Here is an 18,448-nt window from a genome sequence, read left to right on the forward strand (position 1 = left end):
CAGGGCCGCGCATCGTTCATCATTGCTACCTGCACACTGAAAGATATGAACGGTATCTCGCTCATTGATTAAAGAGATTGTTCATATCTTTCAGTAATATCGCCCAGTGTGTAGGGCCTATTACTCATCATAGGGATGGACTGTTATCAGAGTCCCTGTCCCAACCACAGGAACTATACATTTAGTCGAATACAAAAACCTTACTGCTGCAAATTGCAGTTATAAAGAATACTTATTTGCAGGAGCTGACAGCAAATACTAATCATTCAATATGCCCAATAAACACTTTTGTGCACATTACAGCAGTAGATACAGGGCCGGAAACGCTATTGGATGTGACAAAAGATCCACCAGGCACTGCAAGTAAATAGTGAGAGGACAATGGAAGGTTATAGCGCAGCAGCAGCAGTCTGGGAAGTCCCCCTGGGTCTGTGACTGTGCACTCAAGGCGGGGCCACTGCTTACCAGCTCTTGCATCATCCCACATGAGTCATCCTCTAACCCGTGACTTCCAACGGGACATTTCCGCCCATAAGTATAAAGGACACATGGCCCCGCCCACCGCCGGAAGTTGAACCACGCCCCTTATGCGCATCAAGCCTCGTTGTGGGTTACCAGTTCTGCTCCTCATTGGCTTTTTGTCTGCGTTCTAGGCGACGTAGGGCCGGGGTGTCGGCGCCAGCGGGGACAGGAGATTGGCTTGCACTGGGCTTTTGTCACGTAATCAGTCCTAGCGCCGTCATTGGCTGGAGCGTCCGGTATATAATGCATCTTCAAGCGCCGTATCAATCAGTCGTTTTGCTAGATACGCAGACGAAGATTAACATGAGCACTCAATCGATCACCGAGCACCCACTCACCACCTCCACCCTGCGCCGCCACGGTTACTGCCCCTGTCACCAGCGAACAGACCCCACGTGGAGAAAGGTGAGTTATGTGTCACTGCGTATATAGGTATTTACTACACCGGGCTCTATGCGCTCTTTTCTGGGACACTGGGGGACATCTGTCAAGCCTTCTAAAGCGGATATGTGGGGAGAAGTTGCCCATAGCAACCAATCGGCCTGTAGCTCGCTACTTTCTCTACTGTACATCCTATGAAATGATAGGTACTGTAGAACCAGGATGGTTGCTATAGGCAACTGCTTCACTTGTCTCATTAGGAGTTGTGATGCAACCCCGCCCCCTGAGTGGCTACTAGAGGTCTTTATCCCTGCGCTCCCCTGAAGCGCTCTATAATGGGCTGCTGATGTTACGGAGACCCTTACATAACCGCCCCCTGTGGGTGTAACAGTGGTACACTGCTGCTCCAGGGCTGATGAGCAGCCTATGTTGCTCTGTGCCTGTACTATGTAATGATGTTTAGCATGCATCGCACCCGTAAACGTAATTGTTAAATGCTGGTTCTCTTTAGACTGTACCCAAACATAGGAAGTTCATATAAAAATAAAAGCAAAATCATGGAAAGTGAAGTGTGCCTGTATTTGAATAATCTGACATGCAACTGTGCTAAGCCTGCTCTCTAATAGGAACTTCCTACAAAAGTATCTGCATGAATTCCAATGTCTGGGCTGTATCTTGGTAGTGTCTGCCTGAATTGGGTGTAACAGTGTGGGAATGTGCCAGGCAGTGGGCATGTGTGCTGCTCACTACATTTTTCCTGTTCTCTACTTGAACATGGAAAAAGAAGAGGGGAGGGGGGGGAAATATGTGGAGTTTAGGTTGGAAATAGTTGCATATTGCTGTAGTTTAGGATGTCTATCCTGCTCAAAGGTCAAAATATAGAATGTGCCTGTAAGCTTCAATTAAAAATGAGGAAATCATTGGTTTAGAATCAAACTCTTGGAATCTTGTAATGCCGGGTACACACTAGCAGGGGGTTATTCAGGTCACATTACAATGCAATTGCAATATCCTGGTGCCAGTGTGATTGGATCACCGTGGCTGTGAAAGATGGTTGGGGAGTTTCTCGGGGCAGCTGTGTGATGTCACCCGCAACCGCTCAGATGGGTAAAAATGGCAGTGGACTGCCTGGATATGCAGCCTAGCTGCAGGGGGTTGTCCACAGTTGTTGCAACCGCAATTAAATTGCAGATGCAGCCGCTGGTCAGGCAATTCAGCATGCTGGGCAGCCCCTGCAGCGTGCAATAAAGGATTGCAGAATTTCAATCCTTACTGAATAACCCCTGGTAATCATATCAATGCTCTGATCCGACAGAGCAATTATTGGGTTAGTGTACACGTAGAGCAATTCATAGTTGTGTGTACTTCCTTCCAATCTCCACAATGGGATTGGAAGGTTGGGAACCTCAAATCTTGCCCTTCATACACACCATTATTAGGCTGATTGTCTGTGTACCTGGCTGTAGTGTATAAACAAACTGCAGTTGGTAATAAAGGGCAATTGGCTTTACTATAAAACTTCCTTGTGAAGTACTGCTTAAAGGTGTGAATTTTATATGAAAACAGGGGTGTAGTATGAGTTGCCAGCGGCCGGGTCCCCGGCGGCCAGCATACTGGTGCCGGGATCCCAACCGCCGGCTTGCTGACAGCGGGGGGAGCGCAAATGAGCCTCTTGCAGGCTTGCTGTGCTCGCCACGCATGTGGGCACGGTGGTGTGCCATGCTGTCTATTCTCCCTCCAGGGGGTCATGGACCCCCAAGAGGTGAGAATAGGTGTCGGAATTCTGGCGCTGGGATCCCAACAATCGTTCTACTGAATACCACCCGAAAACAGAGTACAACACTTAATAAACGGCTTAATAGTCTAAGCCTGATCTAAATAAGGCAGTTATTGCTCAGCATGTTGGCTCATATGTGTTTGTGCGTGGGATACTAAAACTTGCGTTAGATTGGTTCAATGTCCAAGGACGACTATCTTTTTCTTGATCATTAACTTTATGATCTTAACTGAGATCACTCTTATGAAGAGATCCTTACACCTATAGGTACAGACCTATCTTTGTAATTCTTCTCTTGTTTACTCATGGCTCAAATCTAGGTTACCATGATACAACACATCCATTTCTGTTATATATCCGTTTCTGTTTAATGATTAACTTAACGAAGAGGTTTATTGCAGTAAAAAACTATAATAAGTGTAGTAAAAATGTAAAGTTTTAATTGAGGCTAAATCTGTCTGTATTTGTTTTTATATCATGTCTTTCTCTTGCAGTGTTGGAGAAGAAAGACCATCTTTATCCATCATCACACCTGAGGTAATTTTTCAATTTGTGATATCTGTAGCAACTGTAAAGGTCCCCATACACTTAACATGAGGTATCGCATGCAATACCCCTTCAACTCCCTGCCCATATCGCAAGTCCAGTGCACCTTCACTCACTATGTGCTAATGTTAAATTGCATGCGATCTAATGTTAAAGCACACCATCGTAAGCGACAGGGCCAGATCATACCTACTGCAGGTAAGATCTGAAAGCCCTTCTTACAACCCTGGGAGCGCGCCTCAGAACGAAATCGTACCACAAGCGATGTGGTCCACTTACGTTGGCACGATGCGTTATGTTGACAAAAGGCATGATATTACTCTAGTGTATGGGGGCCTTAAGCTTGTGGAAAATATTAACCGAATTGTGTGTAGTTTGTAAATTCCAGACAGTAATTAGTATTTTTGTGGTAGAGATGAAACAATGAATTTTAGTTGATGATTAAGATTATTGGGTTTGGGAACATGAAATATGTAAATGCACGTAGAACAAGAATATAAATAACATCTCTAAGACTTTTATAAATGGCATGTGAGTGTACACTAAACATTTTTACCAAAGTGCATAAAAGTGTTTTGTAGATGCGAGGTATAACATCTGAACCTGCCTGCATTGCTGTACTACACAGGCCTATGCATTGAGCGAGTCTGTACATTGGCTCTCAGTATCAGTGGTCTGGCCATGGCACGTTCAATTACTCCGCAATTTTGTATATTGAACCAGTATTAAACTTACTGTCCTGGGGGGGGGGAGAAAGCCACTCACGCTTGTCACAATAACTTGTGTAGTCACACACTTCTGAAAGAAATGAGAATAACTGCTGGAATATGTAGGCACCCAAAGTGGCTCTTCAAAAATAAAGGAACAATGCAGGCTGCAGCTGACAGTTTAATATTCTGTTTCAGCATGTAGACTTTCCATGCGATCCCATCTGTACATTTAGCATGTCCATTGGGGGGAAATGTGCAGAATCCTCTATAGATGCCTATATCTGTACTACAATGTGATGGTATAAGTAATGTTTCTGATGTAAATTCAGACAGGCATACTGAAATACATTGGAGGTTAAGAGGACAAAGTGTTACTAATAACCAAAGTGCAGATTTCTCCCTAGTGCATTCTGCTGTTTAATCTATAAACCGATCTCTGTATTCTCTGGTCCAACAATAACCTATCGATCACTAAATGACTATAGGAGTTAACTGTTGGCTCACCTGACCAGTATGAGGAGTGTAATCTTTCCACATGATTACAGAGTAATAGGTTAATAGCCTGCCTTTCTTTGCCTATAAATGATTGCTTTCATCTGTAGATAGGGTGCTGTGCATAAAACCTGGCAATCTAAGATGGAGGAGATTGTGAGGGAAATTAAGTGATCAGAGATGAGCAGTGGCGTATCTTCTAATGAGGCCAGGTTTATTGGTGGGGAGGGCTGCGGTGAGGGTTTTTGTAAATGAGCTTGAGCAGAACTATGGAACCAGTAAAGGGATTTACAGATATGCAGCAAATATGAGACAACAGAAGAATAGACAAATCTAACCACAGCATTCTGCATGGATTGGGGAGGCTCAAACGAGGTGGTTACAGTAGTCAAGGCAGGAAATATGAGTATACTATGGCTTTGGTAACCTCAAGAATGAGGAATAACTTTATTTGTTAGTGCTGCTGGCGAGGTGGCAGGACTCTGGTGCCAGATGTAAGCAGAGAAATAGTGGTGAGGGTGACTCGCAGGTTCTGGGCATGGGGAACAGTTGAGAGCTACTGAGTGGTTATGACCTTTGATTTTGTCCAGATTAGGTTTCTGGAAATATTGAGACATCCAGGTGGAGAGGCTTTCGGACACAGGGATAAGAAAGTGGAAGAGGTTGAAAGCTCCATATTGTATGCATAGAGATGGTAGAGGAGACCAAAAAAGCATGAGTTCACCAGACTGGGTGAAGAGAGAGGAACAGTCTTGAGGGACCAATAGAATGGAAGAGGACAGCATGGCCAAAGAGGCAAGTCACACACCAGAAGAGGACATACAGAGCAAAGTGTTGGGAGGGGATGTGGATAGTGAATGTATTTCTTGGTAATTAGTGTAAAAATCTGTCTTTAAAGCAAGTGGCAAAGTAAATGGCAGGGCAGGAGTTGAGGGAGGATGGGTAGTTATGGCAGATGTTGGGGTTTAGGCAGAGTGGAGCTGGATGATTTGCAGTAGGACTGTCTGGCAGTGGAAAAGATGATCCAAAATTGTAATCTTCCAATGTTTCTATTGGCACTCTGCAGAGTAGGAGTGCTCATGGAGGTAGCATCTGGCGTGTGCCAGGTTGTTGAGTGGTTATATGAAGGGGGAAATATGCTGTAATAAAAGGAATGATCTTGGCAAGTCTGGTAACAGTGTAGATGAGATATAGCAGTCACTGGTATAACATTCCAAATTGGCAATTCAAACAGTTTGAAAGGGATAGGCAAAGTCTTATGGCTGTAGAATGTCCAAAGGTAAAGTTGGAAGGGACAACAAGATAGTCATGCACAATGCAGAGAGGCACCCTAATAGAGGGGGGAAGGGGGGGTCAGAGATCCACAATGGGAAAGTGGACATAAACCTACATGCTCATCAGGAGAGAGAACTGTTGCATGCAGAAGCATTGCTTAGCTCCAGCTCATCTGAGTAGAAGTGGGTCTGCTTTCCAGAGTTTCTTCTGAATGGCAAGTAGGCTCCTGGTAAGTGCACAGCCCTGGATTTTTACATGGAGGTGGCTGCATAATGCACGAATAACATTTGTGGCCCTTGTCTTTACAGTGACAGAAGAGTGAGGAATTAAAGGGCTACTGCCATCCACATACTACCTGCTAATAGATAATCTGATCTGCTGGAACACCCTGCCTCCACCCCTTAAAGTGCACGCCAGACAGTGTATAGAAGCTTAAGGGCGGGATGTAATTGGGGATGAATTCCCCCTCCCCCAACGTGCAGGATGCTGCATGTAAGGTGAACTTGGACCGAATTGTATTCTGCCCCGAGTTTACAATGTAACAGGCATTTTCCGGCTGACTGGCGAAGCTCAGTGAGACCTTCAAGGCCCTCTTCTCGACTTAGTACATATGGGCTGGGAAGGAAAGGGATTCATTAAAGTCCATTAAATATATTAAAATATTTAATTTCAAATAGATGTCTATGGGGGAGGGGGGGGGGGGGGGGGGTTGTATGCCCCATTATAAAATCACTCCACCCTCATTGGCAACAGTACCCCACACATGCACACGCACACTTTGTAGTAATAGCAAAAGTAAAAAATCTTTTCTCTTTTTTTCTCTTTTTGTGTCCCCCACCTACTGTGGCAAATGTATTTTTATTTAAACCCCCTCTAACTCTATATTACTCCATTACCCCCCCCCCCCCCTTGCGTGCACACACAGATCAGCCAAATTGTGCAGCAAGGACCTAAGTTCCCTGCACTGTGCTTCCCCAGAGCATGAATACTGGCCACATGGCAATCTGGGGCGTGATTACAGAAGTGATATTTTGATCAGTGCATCACTCTTGGTAAGCCAGGGGAGATCTGTTGTGCACAAGTGTAGAGTGGATCTCCTAATCATGAAGGGCCCACGTTGCATACACCTGGCTCCAGTTGCAGTACCAGGCAAGTGGTTAAGGCAGGGGTTCCCAACCACGGTCTTCGGGGCACACTAACAGTTCTGGTTTTAAGAATAGTCACACAAGTGACTTAACCACTTGCCTGGCATGGTTGCATCAGATGTGACCACACCAGGCTGGGCATTACATGACATGGTTGCTTTTAATGCAACCAGTCAAATGCCATCTACCATTTAGGGGGCATTTTTGGAGTAAATATTAGCCAGTTAAGTGGTTAGTACTGTAGTTTTGATTTTAAGTCTGTGATCAAGCATGGATCTCTAAACCCTGGACTGTTGGTGTGCCTTGAAGACTGAGGCTGGAAAACACTGACTTAAGGGTAGTAAAAAAGTGTTGGTGTAAATGTGTACATACAAGTAAGCATTACCCAATTCATAATGGTTCTAAGGTATAGCAAACTGGAGATGCTTGGGGGGCAGATGTTAACTTTTTTTTTTTTTCCTATACCCCAGTGAACTCTTTCCAACAAAACTGCCAAGGAAAATGATGGCAGAATCCATGCCGTTCTGCGGCTCTGCTGGCACCTTGACGGGCATAGAGCTGGAAGCCTGGTATGAGGACCTACAAGACATCTTGTGTTCTGATGCCAAAAATGCAGGGGTTCTCCCGTCTGGATCAGATGAGCAGGTTAGTGCTCCTCCTAGAAGGATGCGATAGCTGTTCAGGTAACATGTAAGAAAGCTGTAAAGCAGATGTCTTTGACATATAGCTAACAAAGCTATCATTTTGTAAGTAACTTATTTTTACTTGGAGATGTGGATATATCCCTTTTGCCAGATCTTAAAGATTCCATGTATCTAATGCTTATGATAAATCCAGCGTATATATGCACGGTTCTGCTCTGGGACAGACCATATCATTGCATTTGTCTCCACTTCTATCAGACAGTCTGAACCATGAGCTGTAACTGGAGTTTCAGGAAATTGGTTTCAATCACCTTTTTTGAGCAGACACTGCTCATAAGAGTATATTAGCAATTTTCTGTTTAATCAGCCACAGCTATGATTTAATTATGTTACATGAGGCGCCGTTTACTTTAACTATAGTATCTTGTAAAAGATCTACCTGAATCTGGAAATCTGCTGCTTGGATATGAGATCCTTGTATAGGAGGCTAATGGTCACTGCTTGTGAATAACTGTCTTCAAACTATAGGAAGTGTACCAGATTGCGGTACTCTTGATTGGCTTTGATCGCGTCTGTGTGGCTCATTCATATACCAAAGGCATAACGAGAACTACGGAACAGGGAGAGCAATGCTTTGTAGCTTTTAAAGAATGCTAATAGCAAAAACTAATGTTACATTTCCATAAAATGTATGGAGCGGTTAGGGCCATTCAGGCTCCATCAAGTAACTGTGATGCAATCTGATTTCAGGTAAATGTGGTGTTATTACATTGTCATTGTCATTTCCCAAACTCTGTTGCTTATCTCTAATCTTCTCAAACAGATGCTGCAGGTGGAAACAGTGGACAGTTCTCTTCAAGTTTGGACACTTGAATCACTAGGGTCTCCTATACCAATTAACTTTACTGAAGAGGAGGCAGTTGCTTTGGAAGCTGTTGTAGAACAGTTACCATCAGAGTGGCTGGAATTCTTAAACCAGGAATCTCAAAATGACTTTGATATTTCATCTATATCAGAGCCTATAAATATCCAACAGAGAGGAGCTCTAGAGCTGGACTCCGGCTGCAGCAGCTCTCAGTCACAGACTCTCACAGAGGATGAGGAGTCTAGTGGCAGCCAGTCTGCAACAAAGAGGAAGAGAAATGCATGTCGGAGAGGAGGGAAAGTCCGCGTGAAGGAAAAGGAACAAGAAAATGAAAAGCAAGTGGCCTATTTAGTGGCAGAGAATGATCGTCTGAAAGGGGAGATTGATCGTCTCAGTCTGGAAGTAGAACAGACCAGAAAGTCTCTGATTGAAAGAATGGTTAACCTGAAAAAGGTGTAGAACACTGAAATTGAAAGACTTTTGTCACCATGGTGAGAGAACAGTGGAGCATGGTCACTGCGGTTATATGGATACAGTTTGGGATGATTATCCCAAGGATGGTTGAGGTGGGAGCTGGAGTAGAAGTATTCACGGACTAATCTTGAACCAACAAATGGCTCCCACTGTTGGAACAGGAATGAGTACATTGTGTGTATATAAGAGGGAAATCCCTACTATGTAAATAGGCAGCATTCTGTTCATGTGTTTGTCTTGTTACATATGTTCCACATCTGTAGGTAACTAATTTTTATTATCCTCCCCACCCCATTTTAGAATGAGTGAAATTCTCACTTGTGTATATAAATTAAGTCCTTTTTTTTTTTTTTTTTTTTATTTGTATGGTGGAGAGACCATAGGATTCCTCTAACATCAATAAACAAATTTTCATAGCTGAAATGAGCATAAATGGTAACAATGTTACACCTGTCTGGTATGTTAAGAAGCTAGGGCTCTGCCACTGGTAGGCGGATTACCTAGTTGGTAAATGACAACATATTAAGCTGGGTACACACTGGAGTAAATGTGGAATGACAAATTGCCTACTCTGTTCTGAGCGTATAGGTGACTGCACACTCCTGCTTATTGCATCAGATGCTACATTTCATGTTCTGCACATCAAAGCTAGCAAACTTGTTTATGCTAATGGAGGACGGAACACAATTATTTTGGCCTTCATTAAAGTTGCCCCGTGTGTACGCAGAATCTGGGCTCACAGGCACTTGTGCCAATGTTGGATGAATGCCCATTGCTCTAGTGTGTATCTAGCTTAAGGCTAATGATGGCTTTAAATCTCAAATAATAAACTTGCCAAGTTCTGTATTTAACACTGAAATGTGAAACTATAAGCACATATTACTCTTAAATGGATTACTAGTTTACATTTCATGGTAAAATGCAGAAGTTTGTGAAAGCCAAATCTGCAGCCAAGAGATGGAAGAAAAATGCCTAAAAAATGGAATGGGGAGTTTTGTTTCTGTAATGTTGTAAGGCGTGATCGCTACAATTATAACATAGGAATTAAGAGAGTATCTCCTATGATCTAAAAACAGGCTTGGATCTACTGTCAAACAACCATATTGGGGAGGGTAAGTGAATAAAATTTGAATAGCTCTCAGTAAATCACTGACTGTACCCCATCCTGCCATAGTTTGTATGCTGCAGGTCTCTGCAACATTCTTAACCACTTAACTGATGCTTTTTTCCCTTCAAAAGCATTAACACTGTTTTTAAAATTTTATTTATTTTAGTTGAAAGTATTATTTTTTTTTAAATATTTAAACATTATGTACATCTACAGAACGGATCTCCTCCACAAAAATGGGGGGGGGGGGACAGGGGACGATGCAGTTGCATGAAATCTGACCATGCCAGTTCTATAAGATGGCTATAGATTTCCTGTGGTGGTAGCCCTGCATAATTGTACAGTGGCCACATGTTCACACAATCTCTTCAGCGGCAATAGTAGTATCGTGGCATACACTTAGAAAAATGTAGTGTATGCAAGGATGTCTCTGCATGGTGATAGTGGCTGGCCCATTACACAAGGCTATAAATGTCTTGCCTATAAAAAAAAAAAAAAAAAAAAACTGTTTTAGATATACTGTTCAAATTGTTATGCCACAAATGCTCAATCAGATTGAGGCCTGACCATTGGCTTTGCTTGTTATGAGTCTTAAGGCTCATACAGATGAGAAGACTTGAAAGATAAGCGACTTCCCTTGAACACCCTGACAAATGATATTGTGAGTGATTTTACAAACTACTCTATGGGGCTGAGCTGCATTCATTGACTCACTTCAAATGAGCACAGGTGTGCTTGTAATTTGCTGTGTAAACACTAGACTGTTCAAAACTGATCGCTCAAGTAGCTGGAAAAAGATCTTGTGGTGTGTATGGGTCTTTGTAGAAATTGATTAATCTTTGAATAATGACATACTGAAGTTTGTATTGAAAAAATAGATACAGTGCAGGTGAGTCAATTTTTTTCTATCTTGTAGAAAAGTCAAAATTGACACTTAACTAAAATTACGCACAGTCATTGTGTGCTTGTGATGCCGACCTAGCCCCTGTCACATAGTGGGAATCGGGGTTAGCCTGTGTATGCACCTTAAGTCTAGCTATCCATAATTCTAACATGACCAATTGTAGCTGGTGCCATACAGCCCCAAAGCATAATTCTCACACTCTGAGGTTCTCTGGGCAATAGTCTTCAGGTGGAACAATACATCACACCTAGGATTACTTGTTTTTTTTTTTTTTTTAAATCAGAGTATTTCTCCACAGTTGAGAAAATTCTACGACTGATCTATAGCCCAGATGAGGCAACGCCTTCTCGTGAAGATACCCCTTTTCCACTGCAACATTAACCTGTTATTGCTGGGTCTACCTGGGTTGTGGCTCAGTGTAAGCGTGCTTGAAAAATAACTCTAGTTGAGTGACCTGGGAATCTGATCCTTGTAGCTGCCTTTGTTCCTTTTTGGTAAGGGTGTAGTGTAAACTAAGAAAGCCATGATAGCTGGCCCAGGTTATGCTTAAAAGTTGCTGTGTGTGTGTGTGTGTGGGTGGGTGGGTGCGTGTGCGTGCAGAGGTCTCTCTGTGAGTGACATGCAGGACAGACACAGGTTCAGTGTAAATGGGACCAACCTAGGTCCAAGGTGCAGTGCAAACAGGGTCTGATCTGAGTTCTTGGTGGAGAAGTTATAGTAGTCACATATCTGTGACATAACAGTAACACATCTTACAACTATAATACAAATAATTGCCAGGAAGTCTTATCTTTCATCTATAGCAGGGATGGGGAACCTATGGCCCTCCAGCTGCTGTTGAACTACACATCCCAGCATGCCCTGCAACAGTTTTAGCATGGCCAAATAGCAAAACTGTAGCAGGGGATGCTGGTATGTGTAGTTCAACAACAGCTGGAGGGTCAAAGGTTCCACATCCCTGATCTATAGCAATGATTCTCAAAAATCAATCTTCTAGTCCCATCACAGTTTACATATTCCAGTCCACCTAGCAGGTGTGGTCATTACTGGTGCATTTTAAAAGATCCACAGGTGGAGCTAATTATCACTTGCGATTCTGAAATGAGACATTGAAAACATGCTCTGTTTTGGGTCCTGAGGACAGTGTAAGAACCTGTATTTTATAGGCATTGTTCCTGACTGATTCCAGTGATCAACACAAGGTTTGATTTTTATTTTTAACTTTTGCGTCTTTACCTGACGTGGACTACAACCTGGAATAGTAACCTGTGGTAATAGCGTTTAAACTAATTGTAGTTACAGACTGGGCAATGGACACATTTTGTCCAAAAGGCTTTTAAAATAAAAAAAACTTGTGTCAACCATTTCCATGTTGACCTTTAGAGTCGACATACTGATGGTCTATGTAATACATGTAGATCTATTATGCCACACCTGTTCCTGACCATAGGGGTAAAGCATATAGTAGTTTGCATTCCCATCAGAGCTAGTTCTCAGTGTTGATGAATAACACATCTAATAAATAGAAGTAGAGTCTGCTGATTATGGGAGAGTAGGTTAAATATGGTTTAAAAACAAATGTATTTGTTACCACAAGGTAATATGTAAAACTACTTTCTGGCTTGCCATTCAGTCACTGCATAATAGTTTACAGTGTATTCCATTTTGTTTATATTCTCAGAAGTGGGAGTACAGACTTGGTGAGTATCCACCCCGAAACGCCTCCACGCTGTAAATGTTCTTGCGATCGTGCTAGCGTTCACTTTCTTCTGGTCATTGCCCGGTGATGGCTGGTGCTGGGCAATGATGCGCGTGCACATTTGACCCATTCGCACCGCAGCGTGCAAATGGGTCAGAATGACCCCCTTATGGAGGTTTTAAATTTAGTCTTTTCACCTAGCCAAAAAAAAGTGAACTTTTAGCTATTTTTAGGCCATTCGCCCTATTCAACAACAGGGCCGTTTTTTCACCTAGGCGAAAAATTCAGCAGGAGTGAAAAACACGTGGCTTGGAAAATGTTTTCTCAGTTGCGCCAACAATACCGTGGGCCATTTCTCTGACGTCCTAGTGGATGCTGGGGACTCCGTCAGGACCATGGGGATAGCGGCTCCGCAGGAGACAGGGCATAAAAGTAAAAGCTTTAGGATCAGGTGGTGTGCACTGGCTCCTCCCCCTATGACCCTCCTCCAAGCCTCAGTTAGATTTTTGTGCCCGGCCGAGAAGGGTGCAATCTAGGTGGCTCTCCTAAAGAGCTGCTTAGAGTAAAAGTTTTGAAAGGTTTTTTATTTTCAGTGAGTCCTGCTGGCAACAGGCTCACTGCTACGAGGGACTTAGGGGAGAAGAAGTGAACTCACCTGCGTGCAGGATGGATTGGCTTCTTAAGGCTACTGGACACCATTAGCTCCAGAGGGAGTCGGAACACAGGTCTCACCCTGGGGTTCGTCCCGGAGCCGCGCCGCCGACCCCCTTGCAGATGCCAAAAAGTGAAGAGGTCCAGAAACCGGCGGCAGAAGACTTTTCAGTCTTCATAAGGTAGCGCACAGCACTGCAGCTGTGCGCCATTGTTGTCAGCACACTTCATAGCAGCGGTCACTGAGGGTGCAGGGCGCTGGGGGGGGGGCGCCCTGGGCAGCAATGATAGTACCTTATTCTGGCTAAAAATACATCACATATAGCCCCTGGGGGCTATATGGATGTATTTAACCCCTGCCAGGTCTCAGAAAAACGGGAGAAGAAGCCCGCCGAAAAGGGGGCGGGGCCTATTCTCCTCAGCACACAGCGCCATTTTCCCTCACAGAAATGCTGGTGGGAAGGCTCCCATGCTCTCCCCTGCACTGCACTACAGAAACAGGGTTAAAACAGAGAGGGGGGGCACTGATTTGGCGATATAACTATATATATTAAAATGCTATAAGGGAAAAACACTTATATAAAGGTTGTCCCTGTATAATTATAGCATTTTTGGTGTGTGCTGGCAAACTCTCCCTCTGTCTCACCAAAGGGCTAGTGGGGTCCTGTCCTCTATCAGAGCATTCCCTGTGTGTGTGCTGTGTGTCGGTACGTGTGTGTCGACATGTATGAGGACGATGTTGGTGAGGAGGTGGAGCAATTGCCTGTAATGGTGATGTCACTCTCTAGGGAGTCGACACCGGAATGGATGGCTTATTCAAGGAATTACGTGATAAATGTCAACAGAGACGGCCGGCAAACAAAATAGTACCTGTCCAGGCGTCTCAAACACAGTCAGGGGTTTTAAAACGCCCATTTACCTCAGTCGGTCGACAGACACTGATTTCAGTGTCGACGGTGAAGAAACAAACGTATTTTCCTTTAGGGCCACACGTTACTTGTTAAGGGCAATGAAGGAGGTGTTACATATTTCTGATACTACAAGTACCACAAAAAAGGGTATTATGTGGGATGTGAAAAAACTACCTGTAGTTTTTCCTGAATCAGATAAATTAAATGAAGTGTGTGATGATGCGTGGGTTTCCCCCGATAAAAAATTATTGGTGGTATACCCTTTCCCGCCAGAAGTTAGGGCGCGTTGAGAAACACCCCTTAGGGGGGATAAGGCGCTCACACGCTTATCAAAACAAGTGGCGGTACCGTCTACAGATAGGGCCGTCCTCAAGGAGCCAGCTGATAGGAGGCTGGAAAATATCCTAAAAAGTATATACACACATACTGGTGTTATACTGCGACCAGCGATCGCCTCAGCCTGGATGTGCAGAGCTGGGGTGGCTTGGTCGGATTCCCTGACTAAAAATATTGATACCTTTGACAGTGACAGTATTTTATTGACCATAGAGCATTTAAAGGATGCATTTCTATATATGCGAGATGCACAGAGGGATATTTGCACTCTGGCATCAAGAGTAAGTGCGATGTCCATATCTGCCAGAAGATGTTTATGGACACGACAGTGGTCAGGTGATGCAGATTCCAAACGGCACAAAGATGTATTGCCGTATAAAGGGGAGGAGTTATTTGGGGTCGGTCCATCGGACCTGGTGGCCACGGCAACTGCTGGAAAATACACCGTTTTTACCCTAAGTCACATCTCTGCAGAAAAAGACACCGTCTTTTCAGCCTCAGTCCTTTCGTCCCTATAAGAGTCATATCTGCCCAGGGATAGAGGAAAGGGAAGACGACTGCAGCAGGCAGCCCATTCCCAGGAACAGAAGCCCTCCACCGCTTCTGCCAAGTTCTCAGCATGACGCTGGGGCCGTACAGGACTCCTGGATCCTACAAGTAGTATCTCAGGGGTACAGATTGGAAAGTCGAGACGTTTCCCCCTCGCAGGTTCCTGAAGTCTGGCTTTACCAACGTCTCCCTCCGACAGGGAGGCAGTATTGGAAACAATTCACAAAGCTGTATTCCCAGCAGGTGATAATCAAAGTACCCCTCCTACAACAAGGAAAGGGGTATTATTCCACACTATATTGTGGTACTGAAGCCAGAAGGCTAGGTGAGACCTATTCTAAATCTGAAATATTTGAACACTTACAAAGGTTCAAATCAAGATGGAGTCACTCAGAGCAGTGATAGCGAACCAGGAAGAAGGGGACTATATGGTGTCCCGGGACATCAGGGATGCTTACCTCCATGTCCCAAATTTGCCCTTCTCACCAAGGGTACCTCAGGTTCGTGGTACAGAACTGTCACTATCAGTTTCAGACGCTGCTGTTTGGATTGTCCACGGCACCCCGGGTCTTTACCAAGATAATGGCCGAAATGAGGATTCGTCTTCAAAGAAAATGGACGACCTCCTGATAAGAGCAAGGTCCAGAGAACAGTTGGAGGTCGGAGTAGCACTATCTCAAGTAGTTCTACGACAGCACGGGTGGATTCTAAATATTCCAAAACCGCAGTTGTTTCCGACGACACGTCTGCTGTTCTTAGGGATGATTCTGGACACAGTCCAGAAAAAGGTGTTTCTCCCGGAGGAGAAAGCCAGGGAGTTATCCAAGCTAGTCAGGAACCTCCTAAAACCAGGAAAAGTGTCAGTGCATCATTGCACAAGAGTCCTGGGAAAAATGGTGGCTTATTACGAAGCGATTCCATTCGGCAGATTCCACGCAAGAACTTTTCAGTGGGATCTGCTGGACAAATGGTCCGGATCGCATCTTCAGATGCATCAGCGGATAACCCTATATCCAAGGACAAGGGTGTCTCTCCTGTGGTGGTTAGAGTGCTCATCTTCTAGAGGGCCGCAGATTCGGCATTCAGGATTGGATGCTGGTGACCACGGAGGCCAGCCTGAGAGGCTGGGGAGCAGTCACACAGGGAAAAAATTTCCAGGGAGTGTGATCAAGTCTGGAGACTTTTCTCCACATAAATATACTGGAGCTAAGGGCAAATTTATAATGCTCTAAGCTTAGCAAGACCTCTGCTTCAAGGTCAGCCGGTATTGATCCAGTGGGACAACATCACGGCAATTGCCCACGTAAACAGACAGGGCGGCACAAGAAGCAGGAGGGCAATGGCAAAAACTGCAAGGATTTTTCGCTGGGCGGAAAATCATGTGATAGCACTGTCAGCAGTGTTCATTCCGGGAGTGGACAACTGGGAAGCAGACTTCCTCAGCAGGCACGACCTCCACCCGGGAGAGTGGGAACTTCATCGGGAAGTTTTCCACATGATTGTGAACCGTTGGGAAAGACCAAAGGTGGACATGATGGCGTCCCGCCTGAACAAAAAACGGGACAGGTATTGCGCCAGGTCAAGAGACCTTCAGGCAATAGCTGTGGACGTTCTGGTAACACCGTGGGTGTACCAGTCGGTGTATGTGTTCCCTCCTCTGCTTCTCATACCCAAGGTATTGAGAATTATAAGACGTAGAAGAGTAAGAACTATACTCGTGGCTCCGGATTGGCCAAGAGGGACTTGGTACCCGGAACTTCAAGAGATGCTCACAGAGGACTCATGGCCTCTGCCGCTAAGAAGGGACTTGCTTCAGCAAGTACCATGTCTGTTCTAAGACTTACCGCGGCTGCGTTTGACAGCATGGCGGTTGAACGCCGGATCCTAAGGGAAAAGGCATTCCGAAAGAGGTCATTCCTACCCTGGTCAAAGCCAGGAAGGAGGTGACCGCACAACGTTATCACCACATGTGGCGAAAATATGTTGCGTGATGTGAGGCCAGGAAGGCCCCACGAAGAAATTTCAACTCGGTCGATTCCTGCATTTCCTGCAAACAGGAGTGTCTATGGGCCTCAAATTGGGGTCCGTTAAGGTTCAAAATTCGGCCCTGTCGATTTTCTTCCAGAAAGAATTGGCTTCAGTTCCTGAAGTCCAGAAGTTTGTCAAGGGAGTACTGCATATACAACCCCCTTTTGTGCCTCCAGTGGCACTGTGGGATCTCAACGTAGTTCTGGGATTCCTCAAATCACATTGGTTTAAACCATTCAAATCTGTGGATTTGAAGTATCTCACATGGAAGGTGACCATGCTGTGGGCCCTGGCCTCGGCCAGGCGAGTGTCAAATTGGCGGCTTTTTCTCACAAAAGCTTATATCTGTTTGTCCATTCTGACAGGACAGGGCAGAGCTGCGGACTCGTCCCCAGTTTATCCCTAAGGTGGTGTCAGTGTTTCACCTGAACCAGCTTATTGTGGTACCTGCGGCTACTAGGGACTTGGAGGACTCCAAGTTGCTAGAGGTTGTCAGGGCCCTGAAAATATAGGTTTCCAGGACGGCTGGAGTCAGGAAAACTGACTTGCTGTTATCCTGTATGCACCCAACAAACTGGGTGCTCTTGCTTCTAAGCAGACGATTGCTAGTTGGATGTGTAGTACAATTCAGCTTGCACATTCTGTGGCAGGCCTGCCACAGCCAAAATATGTAAATGCCCATTCCACAAGGAAGGTGGGCTCATCTTGGGCGGCTGCCCGAGGGGTCTCGGCTTTACAACTTTGCCGAGCTGCTACTTGGTCAGGGGCACGCCCTGACTGAGGAGGACCTGGAGTTCTCTCATTCGGTGCTGCAGAGTCATCCGCACTCTCCCGCCCGTTTGGGAGCTTTGGTATAATCCCCATGGTCCTGACGGAGTCCCCAGCATCCACTAGGACGTCAGAGAAAATAAGATTTTACTTACCGATAAATCTATTTCTTGTAGTCCGTAGTGGATGCTGGGCGCCCATCCCAAGTGCGGATTGTCTGCAATACTGGTACATAGTTATTGTTACAAAAATCGGGTTATTATTATTGTTGTGAGCCATCTTTTTAGAGGCTCCGCTGTTATCATGCTGTTAACTGGGTTCAGATCACAGGTTGTACAGTGTGATTGGTATGAGTCTTACCCGGGATTCAAAAATCCTTCCTTATTGTGTACGCTCGTCCGGGCACAGTATCCTAACTGAGGCTTGGAGGAGGAGCCAGTGCACACCACCTGATCCTAAAGCTTTTACTTTTGTGCCCTGTCTCCTGCGGAGCCGCTATCCCCATGGTCCTGACGGAGTACCCAGCATCCACTACGGACTACGAGAAATAGATTTATCGGTAAGTAAAATCTTATTTTTTGTCAAGTTTGAGGCATTTTGCCAATGACTTAATTTTTTTTTATTTTTTAAAAAGTGAAAAGGTATTGGCGAAAATTACTTAAT

General features: G+C 44.8%; 1 protein-coding gene across 2 annotated transcripts; it reads left to right on the top strand.

Moving 5' to 3' along the window:
* Positions 1-657: 657 nt before the first annotated feature.
* Positions 658-11,006, top strand: DDIT3 (DNA damage inducible transcript 3). 2 transcript variants are annotated; one of them, XM_063952359.1, is made up of 5 exons: positions 658-927; positions 3,175-3,217; positions 5,019-5,223; positions 7,319-7,493; positions 8,316-11,006. In XM_063952359.1, the coding sequence occupies exons 4-5, from the start codon at positions 7,350-7,352 to the stop codon at positions 8,814-8,816; spliced, it is 645 nt and encodes a 214-aa protein (XP_063808429.1). In that variant the 5' UTR covers positions 658-927; positions 3,175-3,217; positions 5,019-5,223; positions 7,319-7,349; the 3' UTR covers positions 8,817-11,006. The 2 variants fall into 2 exon arrangements, with proteins under 2 accessions (XP_063808429.1, XP_063808426.1); XM_063952356.1 differs by lacking the exon at positions 5,019-5,223 and having other exon boundaries at positions 659-927.
* Positions 11,007-18,448: the final 7,442 nt, after the last annotated feature.

This window comes from Pseudophryne corroboree, chromosome 2, assembly GCF_028390025.1.
Source record: "Pseudophryne corroboree isolate aPseCor3 chromosome 2, aPseCor3.hap2, whole genome shotgun sequence".
In the NCBI taxonomy this organism is placed as follows: Eukaryota; Metazoa; Chordata; class Amphibia; order Anura; family Myobatrachidae; genus Pseudophryne; species Pseudophryne corroboree.